Source organism: Poecilia mexicana, unplaced genomic scaffold (genome assembly GCF_051168715.1).
Source record: "Poecilia mexicana isolate PSO_F unplaced genomic scaffold, ASM5116871v1 scaffold_21, whole genome shotgun sequence".
Lineage (NCBI taxonomy): Eukaryota > Metazoa > Chordata > Actinopteri > Cyprinodontiformes > Poeciliidae > Poecilia > Poecilia mexicana.
Genome location: NW_028263390.1, coordinates 11,262,528 through 11,286,106, shown reverse-complemented (window position 1 = coordinate 11,286,106; position 23,579 = coordinate 11,262,528). Strand labels below are relative to the sequence as shown.

The 23,579-nt window shown below is 39.8% G+C and overlaps 1 protein-coding gene across 5 annotated transcripts; it reads right to left on the bottom strand.

The window, feature by feature from the left end:
- Nucleotides 1-21: 21 nt before the first annotated feature.
- On the bottom strand, nucleotides 22-23,552 carry map7b (microtubule-associated protein 7b). Of its 5 annotated transcripts, none has more exons than XM_088001689.1 (19): nucleotides 23,443-23,552; nucleotides 11,808-11,954; nucleotides 11,610-11,687; nucleotides 10,989-11,152; nucleotides 10,060-10,177; nucleotides 9,280-9,390; nucleotides 8,382-8,477; nucleotides 6,214-6,333; nucleotides 4,604-4,776; nucleotides 4,077-4,216; nucleotides 3,724-3,971; nucleotides 3,496-3,646; nucleotides 3,238-3,409; nucleotides 2,754-2,858; nucleotides 2,616-2,666; nucleotides 2,510-2,534; nucleotides 2,298-2,415; nucleotides 2,009-2,196; nucleotides 22-1,538 (listed from the first exon to the last, which is right to left on the bottom strand). In XM_088001689.1, the coding sequence occupies exons 1-19, from the start codon at nucleotides 23,486-23,488 to the stop codon at nucleotides 1,528-1,530; spliced, it is 2,262 nt and encodes a 753-aa protein (XP_087857815.1). In that variant the 5' UTR covers nucleotides 23,489-23,552; the 3' UTR covers nucleotides 22-1,527. The 5 variants fall into 5 exon arrangements, 4 of the variants coding, with proteins under 4 accessions (XP_087857815.1, XP_087857817.1, XP_087857816.1 ...); XM_088001691.1 differs by having other exon boundaries at nucleotides 3,766-3,971; XM_088001690.1 differs by having other exon boundaries at nucleotides 4,604-4,752.
- Nucleotides 23,553-23,579: the final 27 nt, after the last annotated feature.

Genomic DNA, 23,579 nt, shown 5'->3' with positions numbered 1-23,579 from the left:
TAAGAAGTAAAAGAAAGTCCATCCAGGAAAACCAGAGTGAATATTTAATCGGGTCCAAAATGTTTAATTTGCCAACAAATGGAGATGAAATAATTTTACACTTCAGTAATACAATGGTTCAAAAAAAAATTCTTCCCACCCAACTGTCCTTAAAGGTTTTGTTTGCTTTCAAAGCTTTGTGGTCTTTCAGAAAATTTCCACTTGGTAATATTTACAAAAGTAGGTAGTCACCATGATGTCAACAGTCCAGCTGGTAGAAACCTCCTGCTCACAACTAGAACGTATTGATGCTACGCTTTACAAAAGCTGAGTGAAAAATGTATGAGAAGCTGCTTGTGGTGGGGACAGAGCTTCAGACGTTTGCATCGAAAGGAAGACATGGGAGAGTTTGGCTGCAAATGCCAAAGCTCAGGAATGCAGATTCACCTTCAACTCAGTGTGGGAACAATGTCGCCCTACACAGCTGCAACGCAACTTCACAATTAGCAGCATCTATTCATGAAAATTATTAATTTCTTTGATTCAGTATCAGATGTAAATTATTTCAAGTCATTTTGAGCCGAACAAAATTCAGCTTCTAAACACAGCCCAGCTAAAGAAAAAGTAAAACTCTTCCAGTACTCTGGGGCAAGTTGTAGGATACAGCTTTCACTGAGTTTTAACTACAAAATGGCTTCAACCCAAAGCAAATTTCTGAAGAGAAAAACAAAAAAAAAAAGGACGCAGGCAACTAGAAGAATCACATTTTATCTGTACAGCAATTAAATAAAGCTAAACAGAAATCAGAAGCTTATGCCCTATGTCTCTGTTGCCTGATAAAAACAGAATCTTCTTTTAATAATTACTGAAACTAAAGTTTGTAATACTCAATCACCCTGGCCTCAATCTTACAACCTCTAGTTTTAAACACTGTAGACAGAATACATTGCATTACTTGACATTTCCAGGTAGTCTCTATATAACTTAGTGCCATCATACCACCTCTTCAGTACCGATTCAACCGAAAATGCCGAAACTACACGAAAACTGCATCAGAGCCTTTCTTTTCCTTTCGCATTGCAAATGCTGAAAATTAGATTAAAGAACATCTACAACAAAAACGCTTCAAGTATCGCGGTTGGAGACTGAAAAGGTAATCTCAGTTTACAAAATTAATAAATTTTTCTTCACTCAATCTCAGGAGTTGAAGTTGTCTTGTGATTTTGGGGCGTCGGAGAACTGGGCGGGAACAAGAAGATAAGACCGAATGTCACCGAGAAAATGAACTCTGCCTGAGTTTCCTAAAGGAAAAGACACTTCTCTTGGAAAGGTTGTCTGGTTTTTGTTTGTTTGTTTGTTTGGAGTTCTTTGGAGACACCGGTTTCGGGGCATGGCAATGGCGTTTTTGTCCATAGGAGAAAGAGAATATAAATATGGTGCTGCTAATCTCTCCTTTGGTTCAGTCTTCAGAGCTCCATGGTTCTCTGCCTCTTTCCGAGTGCTTCTCCCGTCTCCATGGCTGTGGAGTCGTCACGCTCCAAAGCGGCTTCAGGCTACATCTGAATTTCAAAAAAGAAAAGGCAAAGTAATAAGAGCAAATAAATAAATGCAATACAACTCACTGACCTAAACATATGAAGGAATAAAGTAATTTTTTTTTTTCTGAAGGAACGAGTGTTTCCTGTACACACACATCTACAATTGAACAGTCCTGTACAATATATTTGCAGTGCAATTTTGTCATCTGTTTCTTGCATAAGTTATCTTGAATATTAATACTTTTATGCACTTTGTACCAGACAACATGATCTAATACCACCTACAGTTATACTGGAAGAGTGCAACATTTGTGTAGGAAAACGGCGTAAAAACTGGTGTAATTTTTGTCGAACGCGTCTGCTAGGAATTATCCACAAACACCAACATTCTCATATTTCTTTTGTGAGCCTGAGTGTACACATAACATGACACATATCCAATTGTAGGTAGTATAATAAGACAATAGATAAGCAAAATAAGTCCTACTGACCTGGTCCCTGCTGGGCTGATAGATCTTCAACTGCACTCAGAGGCTTTAGAAGACCGTTCTCCATGAAGGCTACGACAGAAACTTTACTCTCCTCTTCCTCCGTCTCCTGCTGCTCCTCCTCTCCTTCAGGAGGAGACAACCTGGAATGTGAAGGCAGCGGGATCACCTCTTCGAACGCCCCGTTCTCCCTGTCAAAAATAGAGTGGGAGTAAAAAAAAAAACCCAACAAAAAAAACGTAATAAACAGGATAGAAACTGTGTGGTGTAATTTGTTTGCGCTGTACACCACCTCTGGTCAGGATGGCTCAGAGGAGTGGTGCTGGGATGTGGGCTGAGGTCAGGTTGGTGACTGTTGCTGTTTGTCTGAGGCACGGTGGCTGCAGGTGCTGCAGGAGAACCAGGGCTCACTGACGGAACAAGAACAGTAACTATGAGTGGCATCCTTCACTGGAACAACAGAGGAGAGGTGTTTTTGGGAGGAGAGAGGTGTGTTCATGTTACCTGCGCTGTCTCCGGTCCTGACTTTCTGGAGATGAGGGAAATGAGAATAAACATTTTGAAAGTGTGTTAGGCGTGTTTTCGGTTTTTAACCAATATGTGCTTTTACCTTATCTGATGTGTCTGAGCGTCTGGTTCTCTTCATGATTTCCTCGAGACGCTGCAGGAGGTAAAGACAGGAGAACGTTTAATTTAAAAACACAGAGGATTTTTGGATGGGTTATTTATTAATGTTTAAGGACGTCACCTTTTTTCTCTCCAATCGTTCTGCTTCTTCCTTCTGAAAGTGCTTCTCCCTCTCCTGCCTCAGTCGCTCTGCCTCCTCCCTCAATCGAGACTCCTCCTCCTCTTTCTAATCCAAACACAGAGACGAGCACTGAGACAGAGCTCAGCTAAATTCGGCACCAACAGGTAAATCTCACTGAATCAGAATAGAAAAAATACTCAGATGATGATACTATTGAAGATTAAAGTTATTCTCTCCTCACTTGTGTCTTTTTTATTTTTGCTTGCAATTGTGACATTTAATGTTTTGGGAAAAATTCCGGTTTCCCAATTACTATCTAGGTCATGACATGACATTTCTGCTTAAAATATATTAATATATTCTTAATTGATTATAAGAAATATATATATATATTTTATAAACTAAATGTTGTGTTTTTATACATATAAAAGTACTTATAATCATGGAACCAAACCAAAAAAAAAAGGTTGCTGTGTCCTTTGACCTGTTTCTGGAGTCTCTCTGCCTCTTCTCTCTCCCTCTGAAGCCTCTCCTCCTCAGCTTTTCTCTCCTCCTCCTCCTCCTGCCTTCTCCTCTCCTCTGCCAGACGCTGGGCCTCCTCTTCTCTCTTCGCTCGCTCTTCCGCTTTACGGCGGGCCATCTCCTCCTTTGCTAATCTGAGCGGAGACAAACAAATGACGTTGATGCAAGTCAACCTGCAGCGTTGGCGACACCGCTAGATGTCCTCGGAGGGCCTCCGTACCTCGCCTGCTCCTCTCGTTGCCTCCGCTCCTCCTCCTCTCTCTCCCTCTGCTCCCGGGCCAGCCGCCGTTTTTCGGCCAGGATCCGACTGGCCTCCTCTGGATCTGTGGTGCCAGCTGAAGGTTTCTGAGTTGGAGGACTGCTTGTAGTCTCTGGAAGACATCATAAAAGAATCGTTGAAGAAATTTGTCCTTCCAGCATGATTTACTTCTGTGTCTTTATGACCGACCGTTGACTTCAGCTGGTGCCTCACTCGGGGGATTGTTCTCACCCAGTGGCTGAGGTCTGGGTTGAGGAGGACTGAAAATCTTCCCTTCTTCCTCTTCTTCTCCTTCTTGCTTCGGAGCTGCTGTTGGCGTTGAGGGTTGGGAGTGCTCAGGTGTGATCCTGACAGGACGAAGGTTTCCGGGATCATCTGAAACGGGAGATTTAAGCAGCTTGGGAGTTGGGGGACGTCCCAGTGTCTTCTGTGGAGGTCTGTGAGCAAGCGAGAATAAAAATGTTATATTAGAAGGTAAGGTCAAAACAAGAACTTTTTTCAAGCTTCATATTCGTTTTGGAGAGAACAATAGATTCATCTACCTGCCAGCAGAGGGTGGTGTTGCTTTGTTGGACTTTTTGCCTGAAGAAATGGAGGACTTATTGGGAGGTAACGTCAGAACAGGAGCCAGTGGAAGGGACAGGTTGCTCCAAGACTTCCTGACGCTGTCACGGTCCTTATGCTTACACGGATTTTTAAAGATGCAATGATAAAAAAAAATATTAATATACATTTCTTTGTTTGCTTTTTGTTCCCTCACCATCTAAGCAAATTGGTACCATCCCATGCTGTCTTACACAGCATGAAATAAAAAGTTTGGCGTGGTTACATACCAAATGAAAACGTGACAAACATTGTGAGTCAGAAGGAAATCACGCATGGTTTTCAAGTTTATAAAATTGAAGTCTGTGACATAGATATTTATTCAACCTCCTTAACTCTGATACCCTCAAATAAAATGGATCTATCCATGTGTTATGCCAGACCAGTCAAAACCCAGACCTGATTCCAGACTGAGACTCTGTGACTGTTTGAAAAACATTTGTGCTAGGAAATATTCCTTCCATACCTGCATAGTCCCTGTGGTCCTCCTCCGAGTGGCGGCGGAGGCAGGCGAAGCTTTCTCTCTGCTCAGGTTCCTGTCCTGGCTGCGACAGTGAGGGAGCACTTGGGCCTGCAGGGTCTTGAATGACACGGCGCCCATGGGGTGGCAGGAAACTGAGCGAGGACACACAGGCATGGCTACCGTGACGATGCACAAGGTGGGCGGGGAGGTTTGGAGTGTTTTGGAGCAGGTATGATTTGGAACAGTGTGGGAATTTGTGGGACATCAGAAAAGATTTGGCAAAAAGGCGCATAAAAATAAAGTTCAGAAGGAAAGGTGGAAGTGTAAAGGAAGTTAGGTGAATGGTATGAATAAAGCCATGCATTTAGGGAGGTCAAACAAGGGGTAACAGGAATGTAAAGGTGATGTTTTGGAAGTAAGAAAGCAGAAGAGAAAGAAGCTGTTAGTTGCTACAGATTAGTAGAAGCGCAACATATATACAGACATTACCTAACAACAAGAAACACCCCGAGGAGGGAAACATATTTAGTTTATTATTCAATCAGGACAAGCTAGTCAGTATTACACATAACACCCAACACCAAACAGAGGAAATATGTACAAACTACAACATGAACAACAAGCTAAAGTGCCTAATGTGTCTAATGTCAGGCCAAAGAGCAATGTGACAAATAGACGGAATGAACTTTGTTTAAGCCTACAGGTGAACGTAGGTGAAGGCTTTAGCCCGTTACCTCCCAACATATTTTCCTTAGTACCTCCTTTCTTAGGAAAACAAGGAACTTTACCACATGCATATGGAGAACCCAGAGCACATAGTAGTTATATGTGTACTCTTATGAATGCACCTTTCTAATTGATCTCGCTATTGGATATATTTATTTCCTATTAAAGTTGGTACAATGCACTTGCATAAATTTGTAAAAAAGAAAAAAAAAAAAACAAACATAATTGGCAATGTAAGATGTTCCTCACCAAAAAAAAATAAATAAATAAAAATCTATGTTGTTTTCTGGTAAAAAAAAAAAAAAAACACATCCATGGTGACTGTTTGGTGGCCAATGCACAATCCTTTTCGAACTTGCTTTGAGAAAACTACCCACAAATGTTTAATAATTCTTTATGAAATTTGTAGTTTTCAACATGAAAACAAAAAAAAAACATATTAAAAATAATATATGATTATTGTATAAAAGACAATGCAAAGTTGTACAAAGTTCACACAGTAACCTTGCAAACGTTTTGCTACGGAGACAGGAGGAGCAGCCAGCCCTGTTGATGGGTAAATACTTCCTAAACAGCTTAGACACCAGGATCTTGCGGTCTGCTTCAGTGCGTGTGTTTGTTTATGTGTGTGTGTGTGTGTGTGGTGACCAACAGTGAGCTTCGGCTGCCCTGATGCAGGCTGGTAAAGGCAGTTTGGGACAGTGTAATGCTTTAAGTCCACTCAAATCTTATTAACATTGAAAACCCTCGAGGTCAAGACACTCTGTTGAAATATTATTACTTTATTTCTACTGTACAGGTGAAGACTTATGAGTGATTGCAGAAAGTCTGTCATCAAATTTAGGATAACCAAGAATGAAAGAAGCGTGGACGGGGCTGTGTGTTACCTGACTGCTCTCCAGACAAGCTCATGGCGCTGCGGCTCCGGGCCAGGTATGAGTGTGTTGGCTGCTGTAGACGGTTCACCATGCTGCTCTCCCATGGCGTCAGCGGAAGTCGGCGGAGTCCTGAACACAGACGCATGCAACACCTGAGCTTTGATAACAGCTAAAACTATTACCTACCCACTTATCAGCCCAAGCAGTCAGTCAAAGCAGATTATAAACCATCCGCAGGCCCAGCATAACTTCTCTTTGCTTATCCAAAGTGAAAGGTGAACAGAAGTCAAGTGGACACCCCATTGCATGCGTTAAACTGGTAAGTATCAGAGGAAGCAAACACCTTGAAGTGAACTGCACACAAAAGGCAAGATGCAGGTAGGAGAGCAATAGCAGAAGGCTGCAGCATAAAAAAAATATCACAATGCAGCATCAGATTACAAAACCAGACTTCCCAGGATTTTATACAAGCAGTTTAAATATCTGACCATAACTCCCCCAGTTGCTCACTGGGAACACACATATAAATAATGTTCATTTTAATCTGTTTACCCCACTTTAACACAACATCAGGCAAAGCATGCAGTGCGGCAGGGCTGGGTTATTGGAGCTTTTTCAATGCTCTGAAAAAAGTACTTTCACCCCAGAGTTCATTTGGTTTTCCTTGTTTTGGCACACTTCAACAGATCAAGCACTTTTCAACGTCAGACAAAGATAACCTGAGTAAAGGCAAACATCAGTTTTTAGAACATGATTTCATTTATTAAGGAAAAAATAAGACAAATTTCAGTTTGTACTCGGAGTGAACACCTGAAGAGAACTCAAATTTTAAGGAAAAAAAAAAAACAACACAAACCAACCTGCCCCTGTGTGAAAAAGAAATTGACCGCTATAATGTCTCTGCCCACCTTGGAGGCAAAAACTGTCATTGAGTGTTGGTAATAAATGGAGGAATTTTGAGCCTGTTTGCAGAATTGCAAGAACCTGTTTAACATTTTGCCACAACGTCTCAACAGGATTAAATCTGAAGTGTATCCAAGCCCCTTCAAAATCTTAACACTGGACTTGCTGATGCACTCCCGATCACCATCTTGTTCCATCAACCCATGGACTATTTGCCCAAAACGTTCTTTGGGAAGTTAATTTTGTGAACTTTGAGTTATTTGGACATTCTCCGAGGCTCTACTTTTGCCTAATTTCTTTCTTCTTAGGAAGTCATAGTCACTTTCTCAAACTGAACAAAGATGGGCCTGCAGATGTTTTAATTTCTTTTATGACCTCCGAGATAAGATGATGATGTGCTCTTGGAACAATCTTGGTAGTCCGGACACCTCTTGGCTTTTACTATTATTCCCTGTTTAGACTGATAGATATAAAGGTATATCAATCTTTAAATTTATTTAGATTGGGGCATAACAGGTCACTTAGATCTTATTGACTTGTTGTATATTTAAATAATTTATTGACTCTATATGTCAGGCAGGTTGGTTTAGATAACTTTTGTCCTTAATAAATGAATTACCACATAAAAAACTGCTTTTTATATTTGCTCAGTTTATCTTTGATTGACATTAAAATGTCTTGGCTATATGAAATATGCAAAAAAGAAGTAATGTAATGGGGCAAATACTTTTCACAAGTATGCAAGTAAAAGATACCAATAAGCTGAAAACTGAAGGAATGAATGCTCAACGAATGGTACTGTTAAACAATTTATAGCATATGTATAATTTTTAATTCTGCCTAATTATTGTTTTTTTTTTTTTGGTATAGCAATTGAGGTATTGAAGAAGGTTTTAAATTAAATTAACCGGTAAACAAACTTGATAATATAGAACATGGCATTTTTTTAGTTTTTTTTTTTTAGCCATGATGCATATATAGCATTCCCATAAAAAACAGGATTATCCTACAAAGGATTATAGAAAGGGGTTACGTTGGAGCCCAATCCTAGTGATTAAATACTCAAGTGGAAGCATGTGCTCCTTCATAACACAGTGAACTGTTGTGAGTTGTAATTTAAGCATAATCTGCAATCAGAATCCAGACGTCCATCGTTTAATTTTAAAGGAACCATCTTTTTTTTTTTTTTTTACTTTCATTCGCAGTTTTCAGCCCATGGTCTTTTCTGCTCTGTGCATCATAACATAAGAAGTCAAAAGTGCCCTAGATGAAACCTGTGTTTTTGTGCTGCGTGGTCTTCCCCTGATGTAGGCGGGGTTTGGACTGAGCTTTGCTTATTACAGGGGTGGAAGCTGTTCTCATCTGTAAGCCTGTCAGCAACATATAAACATCAGAGGATACATGATGTTTTAAACTGTGCACGAGAAAAGATACTTCACAAACAATAAACAGTTTAAGAAACCCCGCCAAGAGTGAGACAACACGATCAATATTCCCCAACCTGTCCAATAAGTATGATGCTACTGTAAACCACTATCTGAGGCACGTACAGTATATCTGGGAAAACAAAATACATTTTTTTTACGTTTTTGTCTTTCATCCACACAAAACTCCGCCTAATACCACTAAAAAAAGTTATTTATAAATGTGCCAACCAAAGAGGAGATTTGAGAAAACTCTGTGTTTGTGTGTTTACATAGAAAAACTGGGCTGCGACAAATAATGCACAAACTATTTCTACATACTTGCTTCGACACAATTCCCAATAGACATCGTCTTGTGTTTTAACTTTACATTCCAATACACTGTTACAATATGTGTACAATATTATTTTTGAAAACAATGTGGAAGAGATATTTATTTTTTTTATAAAGATCCATCTGTGTACATGGCCTGACATAAATGAAGATATATATATATATATAAAAAAAAGAAAAAAAAAGAAAAAAACTTTGTGCTAAATGAATCTATGCTAACTGGGACAAAGTAACACTCAATAAATTCCAATTCTCATAATTTCTGTAGACTAACAGCAAGTCAAATATTCTTATTAACCTTTACAACAAAGATTTAGCACAATCCAACTCTCAGCTAAAAGTCTTATGAAACAATCCCATATAAAGGATACGAAAATATAAGGAAGTGACATGTGCATGTCATGACTTTCATTACCTCTGTCTGGCGAGTTCAGCAGTGTGGCAGACGAGGAGGAGAGGCGCTTGGTAATGATGGGATCCGTGTGTTTGGATAAATTCACGGTGGACACCGACCTTCTGTCAGCATCTACAGTCAAAATGAGAAAAATAAATTAATGATGGCAAACAAAAGGAAGCGAGATCTGACCCAGCAGACTTTAAGTTTCTATGCATTCATTAATTTAGGTTAGAACTGGGAAACTACCAACTCCTAAAAAAATAAATGAATTAGTGCTAAATGGAAATGTTGTGTCTTTGCAATACGACTTTGGGTAACGTGGTGTGCTGCTAACCAAATACTAACGATGCCGCCCACATAGGGTCTACATGTGTACTACTGCTAGTGCTCTAAAACTAGCCAGCTAACTGATACAGAGCTATAATATTCACAGTGGGACGTCAATCCGTATCTGCGGTAGAAACTGAAAGCACTTTGCATGTGCTCCAGTCCAGCAAGGTCGAGTGGACAGAGGAAAGCAGACTCCACAAAACCTGAGCCGAGAAAGAGCAAAGGCGAGATAGAGGAGGGAATGAGTCAGACAGAAGTTGAACATGAGAATGGAAGAGAGAAAGACAGGGAAGGCAGAGAAGGGTGTGAGTAAGCAGCAACAACAGAAGGCAGCGAACCTGAAAAGTGCAAAAATAAACATGGCAGAACAATTCTGACAAGCTGAGGCGGCTGGAAAAGTTTGTGATTTCTGTGGCGAACTCGATGTGTTAGTACAGGGCCTTTGCGGGTATGAATGTGTTTCAGTACCAGCTGGTATGCTTGGAGTGTTGGTGTGCAGCGCTCCTCCCCAGGACCAGCGGTTTTGCTTTGGTCTGGTTTTCTGGCTCCGCTCCAGCGTGCGGCGTATCACTGCCTCATGACGCACCTTCAGTCAGAAAAACAAAAGAGAAATTCCTCAATGTGGCAACTTCTTAGGCTTTGAACAAGCTCAACATAATCTCTTCAGTCTCTGTGCTAATAACACTAGTGAAGAAAGTGTTTTTGTACACTAGTTTTACGGCTACGTGAGATATGCCAAATAAATTAGAAGACAAATCATCCAAATAATACTTGTATTTGCAAACAAATAGAAATGGGAGTGAAGGAGCAATGCAAAAAAGACAGAAAAATTACCACAAAGTTACCACTTCACTTACAGATCAAATTTAGTCTAACTGAACCAGGGTGAGTGTGAGTAATAAAAGCCCCCGTGAAAAGCGTTACAGTTTAAATTTCAGCTTCCACGTGTATGTGAAGCATTGTTGAAACATAAAAAAAACTTGAAGCCAAGTCTATACAGTTGAAACCAGAAGATTAAATACACCAAATAAAAGATACAAACATATTCTTTCTCATAATTGTCTTGATTTTAGGTTAGTTAGAATAGCCAAAATTATTTATATTTGCTAAATGCCTGAAAACTTAGCCAGGACAATTTTTAGAGATTTTTTTTTCTAACTATATTTGAATTCCCCACTATAATACAAGCAAGTATACACAATTAATTGATGAACGTATATCATTTGTTGAACTTGTTTTATCCAAACAGATCGGATGTGATGTCAAAAAATATTCATAACATTGCAGTTTTGTATAACTTATGAGCAATCCGTAATGGTTGCCACTCGTATTTATCTTTTATTAACTCTCAGATGAGGCTCGTCAAGCATAAAAAAAAAACCCAAATGGATGTATACCCGGTCCTCCTCTTGTTTTTGCCTTCGCTTCTCCTCCACAGCGACCCGTCTTTTCTCCTCTTTGATCCGCTGCTCTTCCAGTTTTTTCTTCCTCTCCTCCAACTGTTTCTCATAGTGCTGCCTCGCTCTCTCCTCGCGCGCCTGCCACTGGGCCTCCTTGGCAGCTGCATGCACGTACGCACAGACAAGTTGGAATTTGACTCGCATAATTAAATTCACACACATACACACGCACGCACACATCAACAAGGAGAAGGGTCAACGGCACTTCCCGTGAGAATGCTGTAAACTTCCAGCACAAAGTAAATCCTTATATGAAGTCAGATCTTTGACTTATGTAAAACATGATCAGCATGTGTAACAAACAGCTTTTGACTTTTCAGCCTTCCTAAGACCTGCCTGATTTACTGGCGTATTATGTAAGGTAGAATCCATGGCAACTGGATGCCTGGGTTCACCCTGGATTTTATGTAACTTCCAGGGAAACAGACACTTCACAGCTGCCAACCAAGTTCAGCCGCAAAATGTCAGGAGAGAATAAAGGAACAGCCACAGATTCGCTTTAAAACATCAATTTTCCTCTGAATGACTTTCAAACACATGAAGATAAAGGGTGCTCACCATTCTGTTTTTCCCGCTCCTCCCTGCGCTCACGGGCCAGCCTCTGTCTCTCATCAATCTTGTTAAAGAGCAACGAGTCTGCAGCACAGTTTACTAGTACTATTAGCAAGTCTTCCATTTAGAAGGGTAAAAACAAACAAACAGGAGAAACTGGCAGGTTGTTTTTTCAGTAAAATACATTTATTCTAAATGAGTTACCTGCTTTGGTTGCAGCATAACTACTTGTGTTTTTGCTGGTGGTCCGATTAGGAATGGGAGGGGGTATAGGTGTCCCAGTGGGGGAGTAGGTCTGCCCAGAGGCTGAAGACCCTCGACCATCCTCAGACCTATACTGGGAGTAAGATGCTGAGAAGAAAAACAGATTGGCATCAAACACTGAGCAAAGAGACTGAAATGGAAAAAAAACAACAACAACAAAAAAAACTATGATACATCGGAGCCATGAAAACATTAAGTCACAAGTGGAGATTAATTGGTCCAACATGGAAAAATGAAAAATCACCCTCAGCCATAAAAGTTTTACCTCCGAATTACAGTCAGCATTATTCCCACAAGATGATGTTTTTCATCAGACCCTAAATTCGAGATTCATTACAATAATACCTGCATCCCTGCAGTGTGTAGGTACGGAAGTGATTTAATTAGATTTCAATAGTGTTTTAACCTTTGAAAGGACCAGAATGACGGGATTTTCTGGTTCATCACTCTATTTGGTTAGGAATGAGTGTGTCCCATGTAATGATTCTCACTAAGCATACTTGAGAAAAACATCGAAATATCTGATCTAAAGTTTCAACTTAAAAATGATCTACTCTTTACACAGCTGTTAAATTACTTAAATTGTAATAAAAACCCATAGATTTTCTCTAAATAATGTTTTACTCTACAAAATATTTAAAACCATACCATATTAACTTTCATAACTCCCGGAGCTTTCTTTTTACTGTGCCTAGTAGTAGTATTATTATTTACGCGTCAGAAGTCAAAGTTCATTTCAGTGATTTTACTATCATGGTAGTGGACTTGTCCAAATGCAACTGCTTAACTAATCATTAATAGGAATTATTGACAATCTTTATTATTGACAATGAGTTGTGAATTATCATAGTACAATGGTGGAGACTTGCATGTCATAATCCTGAATACCAAGGTCAGAAATCTCAATAAAATATCTGTACTTAGCTTTTCTTGGACAATTTCTCATTCTCACTGAGGTCTGACCTACCAATTTAAATTGTTAATGTATATCACAGAATAAAAAAAACCCCCTTCGTGTTCATTATGAGATGTGCATACTTTTGAAACCAAAATAAAAAGAAAGAAAGGTGCTGCATTCAAATTCCCATGTGGGGTCTTTCTGCATGGAGTTTACATGAGTGCATGCAAACTCCATGCAGGCTGCATTCTGATACACTTAAGCCATACCGTAGCTGCATTTATAGTGCAAAGGTCCAAACAAAAAAAGAGATGTGTTTATGTGTCTGGAACATGCTTGCAGCAATAAATCTAAGATTTGTAAGAACAAGCACCTCTTATGAGCTGTGTGAATAAAAACGGACTAAGAGTGTGCTTGTGGTTTCTGTTACATGGTTGCCTCTCCTAATAGGAAAAAAATAAAAAGATTATTCAATATCACTTTTTTTTTGGTTATCGCCAACGTTAATGTCTCATAGAGCTGAGTTATTGATCATTGATTCTATTGGCTCCAGGGTGACTCAGCTCTTAATTTTAGCCATTTGGAAACAAAGCTTTATTTAAAATGTGATGGAAAAGCACTAAAAAAACCCTTTGAGTTGAAATATTAGTGCCACTAGTAAGTCAAGAAGACAAAAACAGGGTTATGTACAAATATAACTAGAATAATAAAACAGAAATTTGTGCGGAAGAGGTAAATGTCACAATTCATTCAATTCCTCCAAGCCCAACTAAAATAATACACTTCAACACCCATGTGGGCTTCCTATCTTTTCAGCAACACCGCAGCATGTCTAGTAATTACCCACAACAAGGCAAAAGAGGAGCAAAGTACAGATTTCATATCTGACTCCACCGGTGTCTAAGGTTAGATAAAGTGTCTATTTAAAACTCCCGATTCTCAATTTCTTGTGTCTGACGTCGCCGACTCCACCCACAGCAGGCTTAACAGTTTTACACGAACTTACAAAAAGAGTCGAGAAAAGACATCAGGTCATAGTTGACTGGGTATTGTGTGACACCGTGTATGGGGCAGCTGCAGAGGTGTGTACACAAGCATTCACAGGTCTGCATTGCCTCAGGTAGATGTGGTCATAATGACTATTGTTACAACAAGAAAGGCAGCACCGGGACTTTGTTCGCGCCTGAAAATCCATTTCCTCATATAAAAGATCGGCTCAAAAAGGAAAGGATCATTTCCCGCATCTCAATATTTAACTTGATATTTGTCTAGAAACTCATTATGAGCTTGGCATGACATTAGAGGAAAAAAAAATGTGCAAGAGAATATATATTTGCGTTTCTGAGGTCAACATCAAGTAGGGGAAAGGGGGCAGCACGCCACCACAACTGGCAACTTGTTTTGATTCACAAAGCTTTGAATAAACCTCAGTGTGTTCAATGTCCCATTCAAATATGTTCCCTCATAGCCAACTTTGCCCAGCTCTTTATTCCCACAACTCATCCAGGAAAGGTCAGAATCAGATGAGATAAAACCTGCTCATTTCATTTTAGAGTCTGGCCTAAAAGGCCTTCTCCTAGTGAGAAATGTATGAAATGAATATCTAGAGAGTTGAACAGGAATCCTTACAAGATGTCTAAAAACATATTTATTATATAGAGTAACTTAAGAGAGGGAAAAACATTAGTCTTGTCTGAACTAACTGATTGGATCCTTTCTTATTGACAATGTCTAGTTTGCTTTTGAGGTCTGAGCTACCTATTCTGATGATAAAACATCAAACGGAAAAATATGCTACAGGCTCTTTGGTAGACGTCATAGATTTGAATGTAGCACAAATGAAGGCATTGCATTATCTCAAACAATCCGTCAAAGCATATATTTGAGATATAGCAGCTGATTTCTGGGCACAGAGTTCTGGCCTCTGACCGCCTGATTGGTGCATTCCTACTTACAGTATATCAAAGTGATTGGAAAACACTAACACCAAATATAGTGGAGCTTATGTGAATGGATTCACCAAGAAGCGAAAGCTTAAATAAAATGTATTTTGAGTGCAGCATGCAGAACAGGATGCTCAGTAGTGCGAGGTACTTTGTGCCCCACTTATCTTGGTACAGCCCCACTCTGCTGTTGTTAAAACAAATGCACAAAGCAGTGCGCATCCATCGCCCAAAAGAAAGCTACACAGAGACTATCAAATATATATGTGAACAAGCACTTGCTCAAAACATGAGACTATGTTGAGGTAAATACATATTTAATGATATATAAAAGTGTCTTCTTCATACTAACTCGGTGTAGGATTTTGATGCGACATCCTAGTCCCATTCATTCAGCTGTTATGCACCAACAGCACATATTTTAGCCAGTTGAAATAATTCACTGCGCTAAATGTGCAAACATGATTTTGTCACCAACTGGTTAAAGTTTATAGACTGATTATAGGACAGAAAGAAAGTAAAGAGGAGATACAGAAATAATCATACAGTGTGTTCCCACAATGTATTCCTGAGAAAATTTTATACTTTTACACACTTAAGTTCTTAATGCAATTTTTATGTGAAAATACAAAATAAATTAAGTGAATTTACTGCAAAGTTAGGCTTTAAGCACAACATCTGCAAAACAAAAGATCAGATGGACATTTCATACATAGACAGAAACTAGAGTGTAGAAATGCTATTTTTTCTGTGCTCTAGTTTATTTTTCCATATGTTTTATATACTGCAGTGATTTGAGATTGTCATTGGAATATTAAGCAATATAATTTCCCAATTTATCCCCATAATATGAAGCAATATTATCCATTAAAATGAAAGATTTAAACATCAACCCAAACATTGCCTTACATTTCTGCTTCAAACATGAACGTTCACTTGGAGTTTATGAAACCCATGTAGTAAAAACCCAATAACCTAAAAGCGCTAGAATATTTCATGCCAGAGTAGCGACGGACACCTCATGCCAAATAAGTGATAATAATAACAAGTATAAAATCAAATTGTTGGTACAAACAGCGTATTTTAAAAAAAAGCAATCAGTCGCAATAACCTCTCCACTGATCCGATATACTTTCAGCGTAGCTGTGTCCTTCCTGTGCATCTCACAGGCATCCATCTGTTGCAGAGGTCACTGAATCAACAAACCTCCGATAGCCCAAAGTGTATTTGCTTGTGCACACTCGCCTGCTGTTTAACACCATCCGCAAACACATTAAACCTTCTATGCGGTGTAATTGAACCTGCTCACAGTAGAGGCTTCCTGTCACGCTGCTCTTAAGCTTCCAACATTTTTTATTTTAAAGATTCAACTATGTGGGTTAAGTAATAACTACCTTACAAAGCATAAATAGGGGGGCGTGGCTTCTCAGAAACTGGAAGATTGTGGTTTGTGTTTGAAGATGTTTAAACCGACAAATTAAGAGGTGAAAAGGACATTTTTGCTGTGCATCTCCAATTTTACTTTTGTTTTCTCGTGAAAATCAACTGTACTTATCGCCCTTCATATCCGTCTGTGGTTTCGGTGATAAAAATCAGCTGAAAATAACTAACATAGCACATGACTTTAGCCAGACAGCATTCAAGTACATATAGAAGATTGGTTCATGAAGAGTTCAACTTTTGGAGATAAAAGTCAGGGGTTTTTTTCCCCTGTCAAAATATAATATTGTACAGAATATAAGTACAAAAATCTCCAGATGGTAATGAGATTTTGGTGAACTAAAAGCATAACGATGCAGTCAAAGTACCTTCTTTGACTTCTGACCATAATATAACCCAATCTTATGCCCTCTCACTCCTCTTTCCCACAGTTCTTATCTTCACCTATTGCTTGATCAAAATATAATAAAGTTTTATTTAATACAGATCGTCCAGTTGGCCAAAGCACAAGGTTTTACCTGAGTTGTTCATAATGTCAGATGTATTAATCCAAACGTGGGACCTCTGACCCTGCCTGGTCTGTCCACTTCAGCTAAATCAATCACGGGGTCGGCAGCAAGGTTCCTACTTCCTGAAAGCATTCTTCCTGGCAGAATCTGAGCTCAACCACAAAGTCCACAGTCCAGGTAGAAACCAAAAGGAAAACTCCTCCATCCGGCTTTTTCTAAATTAGATTTAGAAAATGAGCGAGGTCAGTCGGTGTCACCGCTGCTGACACGCCAGTCCCCATCCTTTTGTCTACGTGTGCATGTGTGTGTGTGTTTATGCCGTTTTGCATGAATATGTGTTACACAGAGTGAGATATAAGAGAGAGTGTGACTGTTTAATCTGCCCCTCCCTCCTCCTACGCTCGTTGTCTGTCTGTCTGCACACCCTCCCCACCCCCAGTCTATCTGCATTCATCGTCAGTCAGATTAAATGGTCAGAGTTGGCGATTAATGCTCTGCCGTCCAGGCCAGTGGGTAACAGGCAGGCACAGTGTGCAGCTCCTTCCTTCCCTGCAGCCTGAGAGGATTAGCTGCTGCTAATGCTAAGCCAAACTGTAACCTCCAAACACCGGAGCGGCAAAGGGGGCAGGGTTGAGAGTATTCCTTTACAGCTCTGGACGAAAGGTGCAACAACAGTGCGTTTTATAATTTTGTGGTCCGAGCTGCTTTGTCTTGCATACGTGGTTCAGCCTCAAGCGTAAGAATGTCTGCTAGGCTCTCACAAACAGCAATATTTATGCAAAAACAAAAATCAAACTGAAAGTTTGCCATCTTACTTTTGTCAAGACATTTCTCAGAAGCCACCTTATTATACTTTCAAATTCTCCACAAAGTTTGTGATTCGAGTTAAAGATGATATAACTTCATCTGATAATTTTCAGGGAAAATATTTGCAAAGCAACTTAAACAGTCAAAATAGAATGAATTAAAAAATTTTCAGATGCTCCTTCCAGTTAAAAAACATAGTACGTATCAAAATTTTTTAAACCCTTTGTATTTTTACACATTTATGTCATTTTTTACCCTCAAACTGATGGTGCATTTTATTGGGAAAGCAAAGTCGTTCATAGTTGTAACATGGAAAGTCTTCTGCTGAGACTTTTCCCCATTTTAGTTGCAAAACAGATCAGCTCAGTCAAAGGATGGAGTCAGTGAAAACCAAGCAAAAAGTTTTGCTGTACATCGAATTGGTAAGATCTAAAATTTGCCATTGTAGCTCTGGCTATAGATTGAGGGTCATCCTGATGGAGTGTGAACCACAGCGCCAGCTGCAGTCTCTAACAGGTTTTTCTTCCAATGTTGATGTGCATTTAGTTCCGTTCAAGCTGTGCTATTTTAAAGAAAAGCCTGTTTGTCAGTGGTAATATCATGTTCAGGGTGAAGCGTCAGTTCTCGGCCACTACTATTGTCGGTTACGGTATCTTCTGACCAGAAACAGGCAAAAGCTGCAATTCCAGTCTCTTCCTAACAAAGTATTACCAGAAATACTTAACTTTTGAAGACCTGCCAATTTAAGAGAAAGTCCCAGCACTGCATATTTCTTACTGCTGCGACTGCAGTCGTATGCTGGGGTGTTGACAGAACCTCTTTGCTTACAAACGCATTGCCATCACATACACGTGTGAAGCACACTGCACCTCCGCTCTCATCTCTGCTGTCCTTGTCTTGACCTAATCTTGCAGCCTCAGCTAATTTTCTTTCTTGCACAAACAAAAGTGTCCATCATCACAGTCCCTGCACACCAACGGTGTCTGCGAAGCGCATTCTAATCCAAACCCCATAAAGCAAAGTGCAGCAAGAGATTTTACTTTTGAGTATAAATATATAATGAGCCGTACAGTAAGAAGAAAAAAAAAGAAGTCCGCAAATATTTTGTGCGTCACATTTTCAGAGCATCTGCAGCTCCGACTCTCTGGAGAATGCTCAAAGTTTCCTCAGTTCAATTATAAACTCTTTGTCCCAGAAAATGCCCTTAATTTAGATACATTAACGCACACTCAAACTTGCACGGTCACATTGGACACCCAGTCAGTCTACTTTCCTTCATACCTCGTTTCTTCTTCCTGCCTGCCTCCCTCCGTCTCTGTACCTCCTCTTCCTCAGTGATGGTAAAGAGAGGTTGAATCGTCAGCCGGCTGCCTCTCTTCCTCAGCTTCCACTTGTCTCTGGGTGATCCACTTCCTCCACCTCCTCCTGCTTTCCTATCCGGCATCGCCTGCCCTGTTGCAACTGCTCGAGCCCCCAGGCTAACTCACCCGAGCCCTGCCCATCCCACCCCACCCAAAAGAGATAGGGAACTGTTCCGGAGGACTTTGGAGGTCAGGGTCACCCCTAACAGCGCTCTTCTTCAGGAAGATGCAGGTATCTTACAGATAAATACCCACAGCCATGTTAAACAAGCTACTTTGAAGCTGAAAAGGTTTGCAGATGATACAAAAATAAAGTAATTTTGAGGACGGCCAAAGACAGGAAAAAAAAAAAAAAGATGAGTCAAGAATAAACCCAGTGCAGTGCAGAGGAAGGAAAGGGATGCAGACAAACACAGCAGCTCAGAGGACCAGCGAGCAGAGAGAGTGAGGATGAGGATGAGCTCTGGTGGTGTGGCTTAGAAAAGAAGACTTAATCCACGAGAGTGGCTCCGCAGAGGTCTGTAAGAACTGCACAAGTGACTCCTGTACTCCTCAGGAGGATGCTGCATCTGCTGTCTCCACACACACACCCCACCTCCCGTCTTTATAGTCCCCTACATCTCATCTGCAAATCTGCCAGGAGAATTACATCACATAGCATTTCCTTCTACTGTACGAAGATATGCGCACACAGGGACGAGGAGGATGAAAAGAGGTTAGGAGAGTCGATAAAATATTCAGTGCAGCTCCAGTAGTGGAAGGTGAGCCGGTACAACGTAATGGGTTTCCCTGACAACAGCAGCACATGGACCAGTGACAAAGTGCAAAAGTAGGAGTTTGACAGGTGGACGTCAGAGCAAAGAAGCACAGTTGTTGCTGGATGCAACCACTCCAAGTCAAATAATGCAGTACTGGAGCCATTGCTCTTGGAAGGAGTCCAGAGAGCACATGGTTTATGGCTCCACCCACCGTCTCCACTTAAAGAGAAATCATATTATTTTTATATGGGCCAATTTCTGGTAGCAAGTTATACTCGAATGATGCGTGTATATTCAACCTGTTATTTTATGTTCCCAAAAAACTCAGCGTACCAACCGCTTCTGGCATATTCTCCCACACCCAGAAACAAACAAACAAACAAACAAATAAGCAAGCAAACATAAAAATGAAAAATAATCCAAAGATAGTTTTAAGAAGTATTAACTCTGGGTTCCCCAGTGTACATGTATTTTTTATTTCAGATTTTTATTCATTATTTTAAAACAAACAACAAAAAAACGTTGCTTTTCTTTCTACTTCACAATTATGCACTAGTTTGCTGCTACTCACATACAATCTTAATATACAAAACTAACATTTATAGCAATAACAAGGCAAAATGTTAAAAGTTTTAAGGACTGTGAATATACTTTATACATTTGTGAAGTCAAAATGCTTAATCAGCAGTTTGTCATTGGAGCTATTCATTTAATATCTCTATTAAAGGAAATTTTTCCAGTAATAATAATATAAAGGAATTCAGGCCAATAGTTGCAGCCTCATGTCCTCAGAGAGCATGTGCTGCACAAACACAATCATGGACGAGCAATCTGATCTTTGTCCCCACAGGACACAGCAGTGCTGTAAGCCTACACCTGACTTTAACGTGATAGGCTCTGCAACACACCCTTCTCACTCATATTCAGTGTGGCAATAAGACACCAGTACAAATAGGATTTTTACATGAAAAAGGTAAGTGAAGTTCATAATTAAGTGTAGATGTATTGATACTGGGATTTTACAGTTAACACAAATTTACATCTAATATTCCTACAGTGAATATGTCATAAGTAGGCAACCAGAAACTGGAAGACAGGAAGGACTAAATGAAAGAAAGAGGAAAGCGGATTAACACAATGAAATAAGGGGACTGAAAAGGACAGAAGGGAGGAAGTGAGTTAGGACACAAAGAAGGAAGGGAAGAAGGAAGGGCTTGAATGAGTAAAATGAGGAGGACAAGGGTACAGAAAAACTTTGGCAAAGAGGAAAGGCAGCAGAGGAAGGAAAGAATGAAGCTACAGCACAAGAAAGATGGAATAAGACAAATGAAGAATGAAGGGAAGGATGGCTACAAAGACCGGGTAGGGCACAGAGAAGGACAACAAAATAAACATAAGATGAAAAGAAGAATATATTGAAGAAAGGAAAAGGAGTTGGTGCACAAGGCAGGTAGGCAAGGCACCAGGAAGGAAGGAAATAAGGAGGGACAAAGGGGAGTAGGTGTGAAAGGAAGAAAGGGAGGATGGAGAGATGCAAAGAGTGAAAACAAATATTTTCTCATGCACCATGTCCCTTTCCCATACGGAGGCTCTCGACCTCGACGGGCCGTCCCGATTTTAACTCCCATCCTCGATGCCTTTGCTGCATGTCTTTCCCCACTTCTCTCTGCCCCCTTCCTGTCTGATTACTGTCAAATAAAAGCCAATAGTACCCAAAAAATTATTCAAAGACAAGACAAAACAACAGAAATTAAATTCTATCTTGCAACTTTTAAATCCTCTCCAACACATCTGAATCAGTTGGCTGAATTTTCTCATCAGAACATCACTCAGGTTCACATGCAATCTTAATCATACTAATGGACGGAAATGAGGCCATTAACGTGACTCAGGTGTGCTGGAGAAAGGAAAGTGTAGTGGAGAAACTACACTTCACTGGCATTAGTGTACAGACTTTTACAATTAAAACTAATCATGCTTAAGCCAACACTGAATGCCCATTCATAGCATCAGGGCGTAGGCTTCGGGGCCTGTATTCAGAGTAAAAACGTGTTGTTGCTGCAGTTCAGTGGGTATCGGGCAGTCTTAAGTTTTCACAGTACAATGATTGAGTAAAAATACCACAGTTGTATGGACTCATCATATTTACAAATGCAACTAGTCCTAATCCAATTCATTTATTTTAAACCAGAGAACAAGTACATATCCCTCGTTCTGCTAGAGTAGCAAAGCATGAATTATCATATTTTCTTATAATATGCACACCTTTTATTATTCTAATACTAGACAACAATCAAACAAGCAAGCTGCTCTTGGCTTTTTCAATTACTGCTTTAAAATAATGTCACCGTAGTTAGAGTGATTGGGGACATCTCCACAGCATGATGCTGCCACCTGCATGTTTGTGTTTGTTTCCATAGGATCACTATCAGGGTATCGGGGTCTTTGCAGCCAAAAATATTGAGACACTTTTTTTTTTTCTTGTATGCAAACACAAATTATAGTGTCCACTGTGTTGTGAGAAGTTTAGTAATCCAGGAATCATAAGTTTTTAAAACCTGTTATTCCTCGATACAGGACACAAGCACATGCCTACTTGATTGGACATTATTTGTAATAAAACAGCAAATAATTTTATTCACAAACAGATTAAAACTTTCTGTGAATAAAAGGTTAGGAGTACAAGTAACACCTATACTTTCATATAAACTTAAGATCATACTAGCAAGCATATAAACCAAACAGCAAAATTTCTAAAAGAAAAGATAAGGCTCTGATTTATTACCCATTATTCGTTTTAACTTCTCATAAGTACAATTTTTTTTTTTCTGTTTTTTCTTTTACTCTATGGACCTATTTTGCGTCTTTAAATAAAGTTGATTGATTGATTGAATTCATATTTTTGACTTGTTTATTTCTGTTGCCAAAATCCTGTACTAATAGCTAAAAATAGAAATTGACTGAAAGTGATTTACACTGTAAAACAATACGCTAATCTTCATTTGTAAATCCCTCCAAACAGAAAACGTTCAGTCATCAGACGCCACACAACGGAAGACAAAACAATGACAAATTCCAGTCATGGAGTCACAGCAGGTTAGTACACTAACAATAGATTAAAAAGCACCTGCTCAATCCCTATTAGACTGGAGGGGTGTGGCTACATGTGGGGGAAAAAGGTTTCTCTTTTATTTACTTTCAAGTAATAAGAGATAAACATTCAACAGAACTTCTATCCAATAAACTAAAATTCACTCACACAAGCAATTAGTTCTACTTCGATTAATCCTTTGCTGTAATCTACTAATAGATGCTAAAAGAAAAATAGTTACACCGGTCTAAGGAGCAATTTCATTTCATTTCTCAGACGGTGGTAAGTTTATCAATAAGCCAAATTTAAAGGAGTTTTTTTTTTTTTCTACACCAAGTCTCCATTATAACAAACCTCCGTTTATCCATTAATCCACCTGTCACACATCGAGGGAGGAAGCTCAGACGGAGACCAGCTGACAAAATGTCAGCAACAGGTGTTTGTCAGGAGGAGCTCACAATGTCGTTCAACGGCAAATACAAATGGACAACTAAAGAGGCTCGAGTGGTGTGAAGAAGAGCGGCTCGAGTTAAAAAGTCAAGCACAAATAAAGTAAAGCAACCGGTTGGGTGAGTTGGTTGACAGATAATCCCATTCCCGTGACCGACCGGTGGGGAACCCGAGTTTGTTTATAATTTAGACCTTAAAACAGCGACGGGGAAAAACAACCAGAGGGGCTCAGGTGAGCTGAGCTGTAGCTCAGACGGAATGTCTGCAAGTTAAAAATTATTTATAGGAGTTAAGAGTCGCCGCGGCATTAGAGCTCACCTTGGGACTCCGGAGGAGAGGTGTCGCTGCCATCCTGCTCCGCCATTTCTCCTGACGTCAGCTGAAAGGGATCAGCAGCAGGAACCAGAGGGACCTGATCCCTGCACAGGGCTGCGGTGACTTGGGGCCCCTCCCAC

Bases quoted from the DNA above. Each gene is read 5' to 3' on its own strand.
- map7b (XM_088001689.1), bottom strand. From the start codon at position 23,488: ATGGCGGAGCAGGATGGCAGCGACACCTCTCCTCCGGAGTCCCAAG. The intron at 11,688-11,807 runs GTAACTCATTTA...ACTGTGCTGCAG, and splicing joins TTATGCTGCAACCAAAGCAG to ACTCGTTGCTCTTTAACAAG. The intron at 6,334-8,381 runs GTTTCATCTAGG...GTCTGTGTTCAG, and splicing joins CACGCAGCACAAAAACACAG to GACTCCGCCGACTTCCGCTG.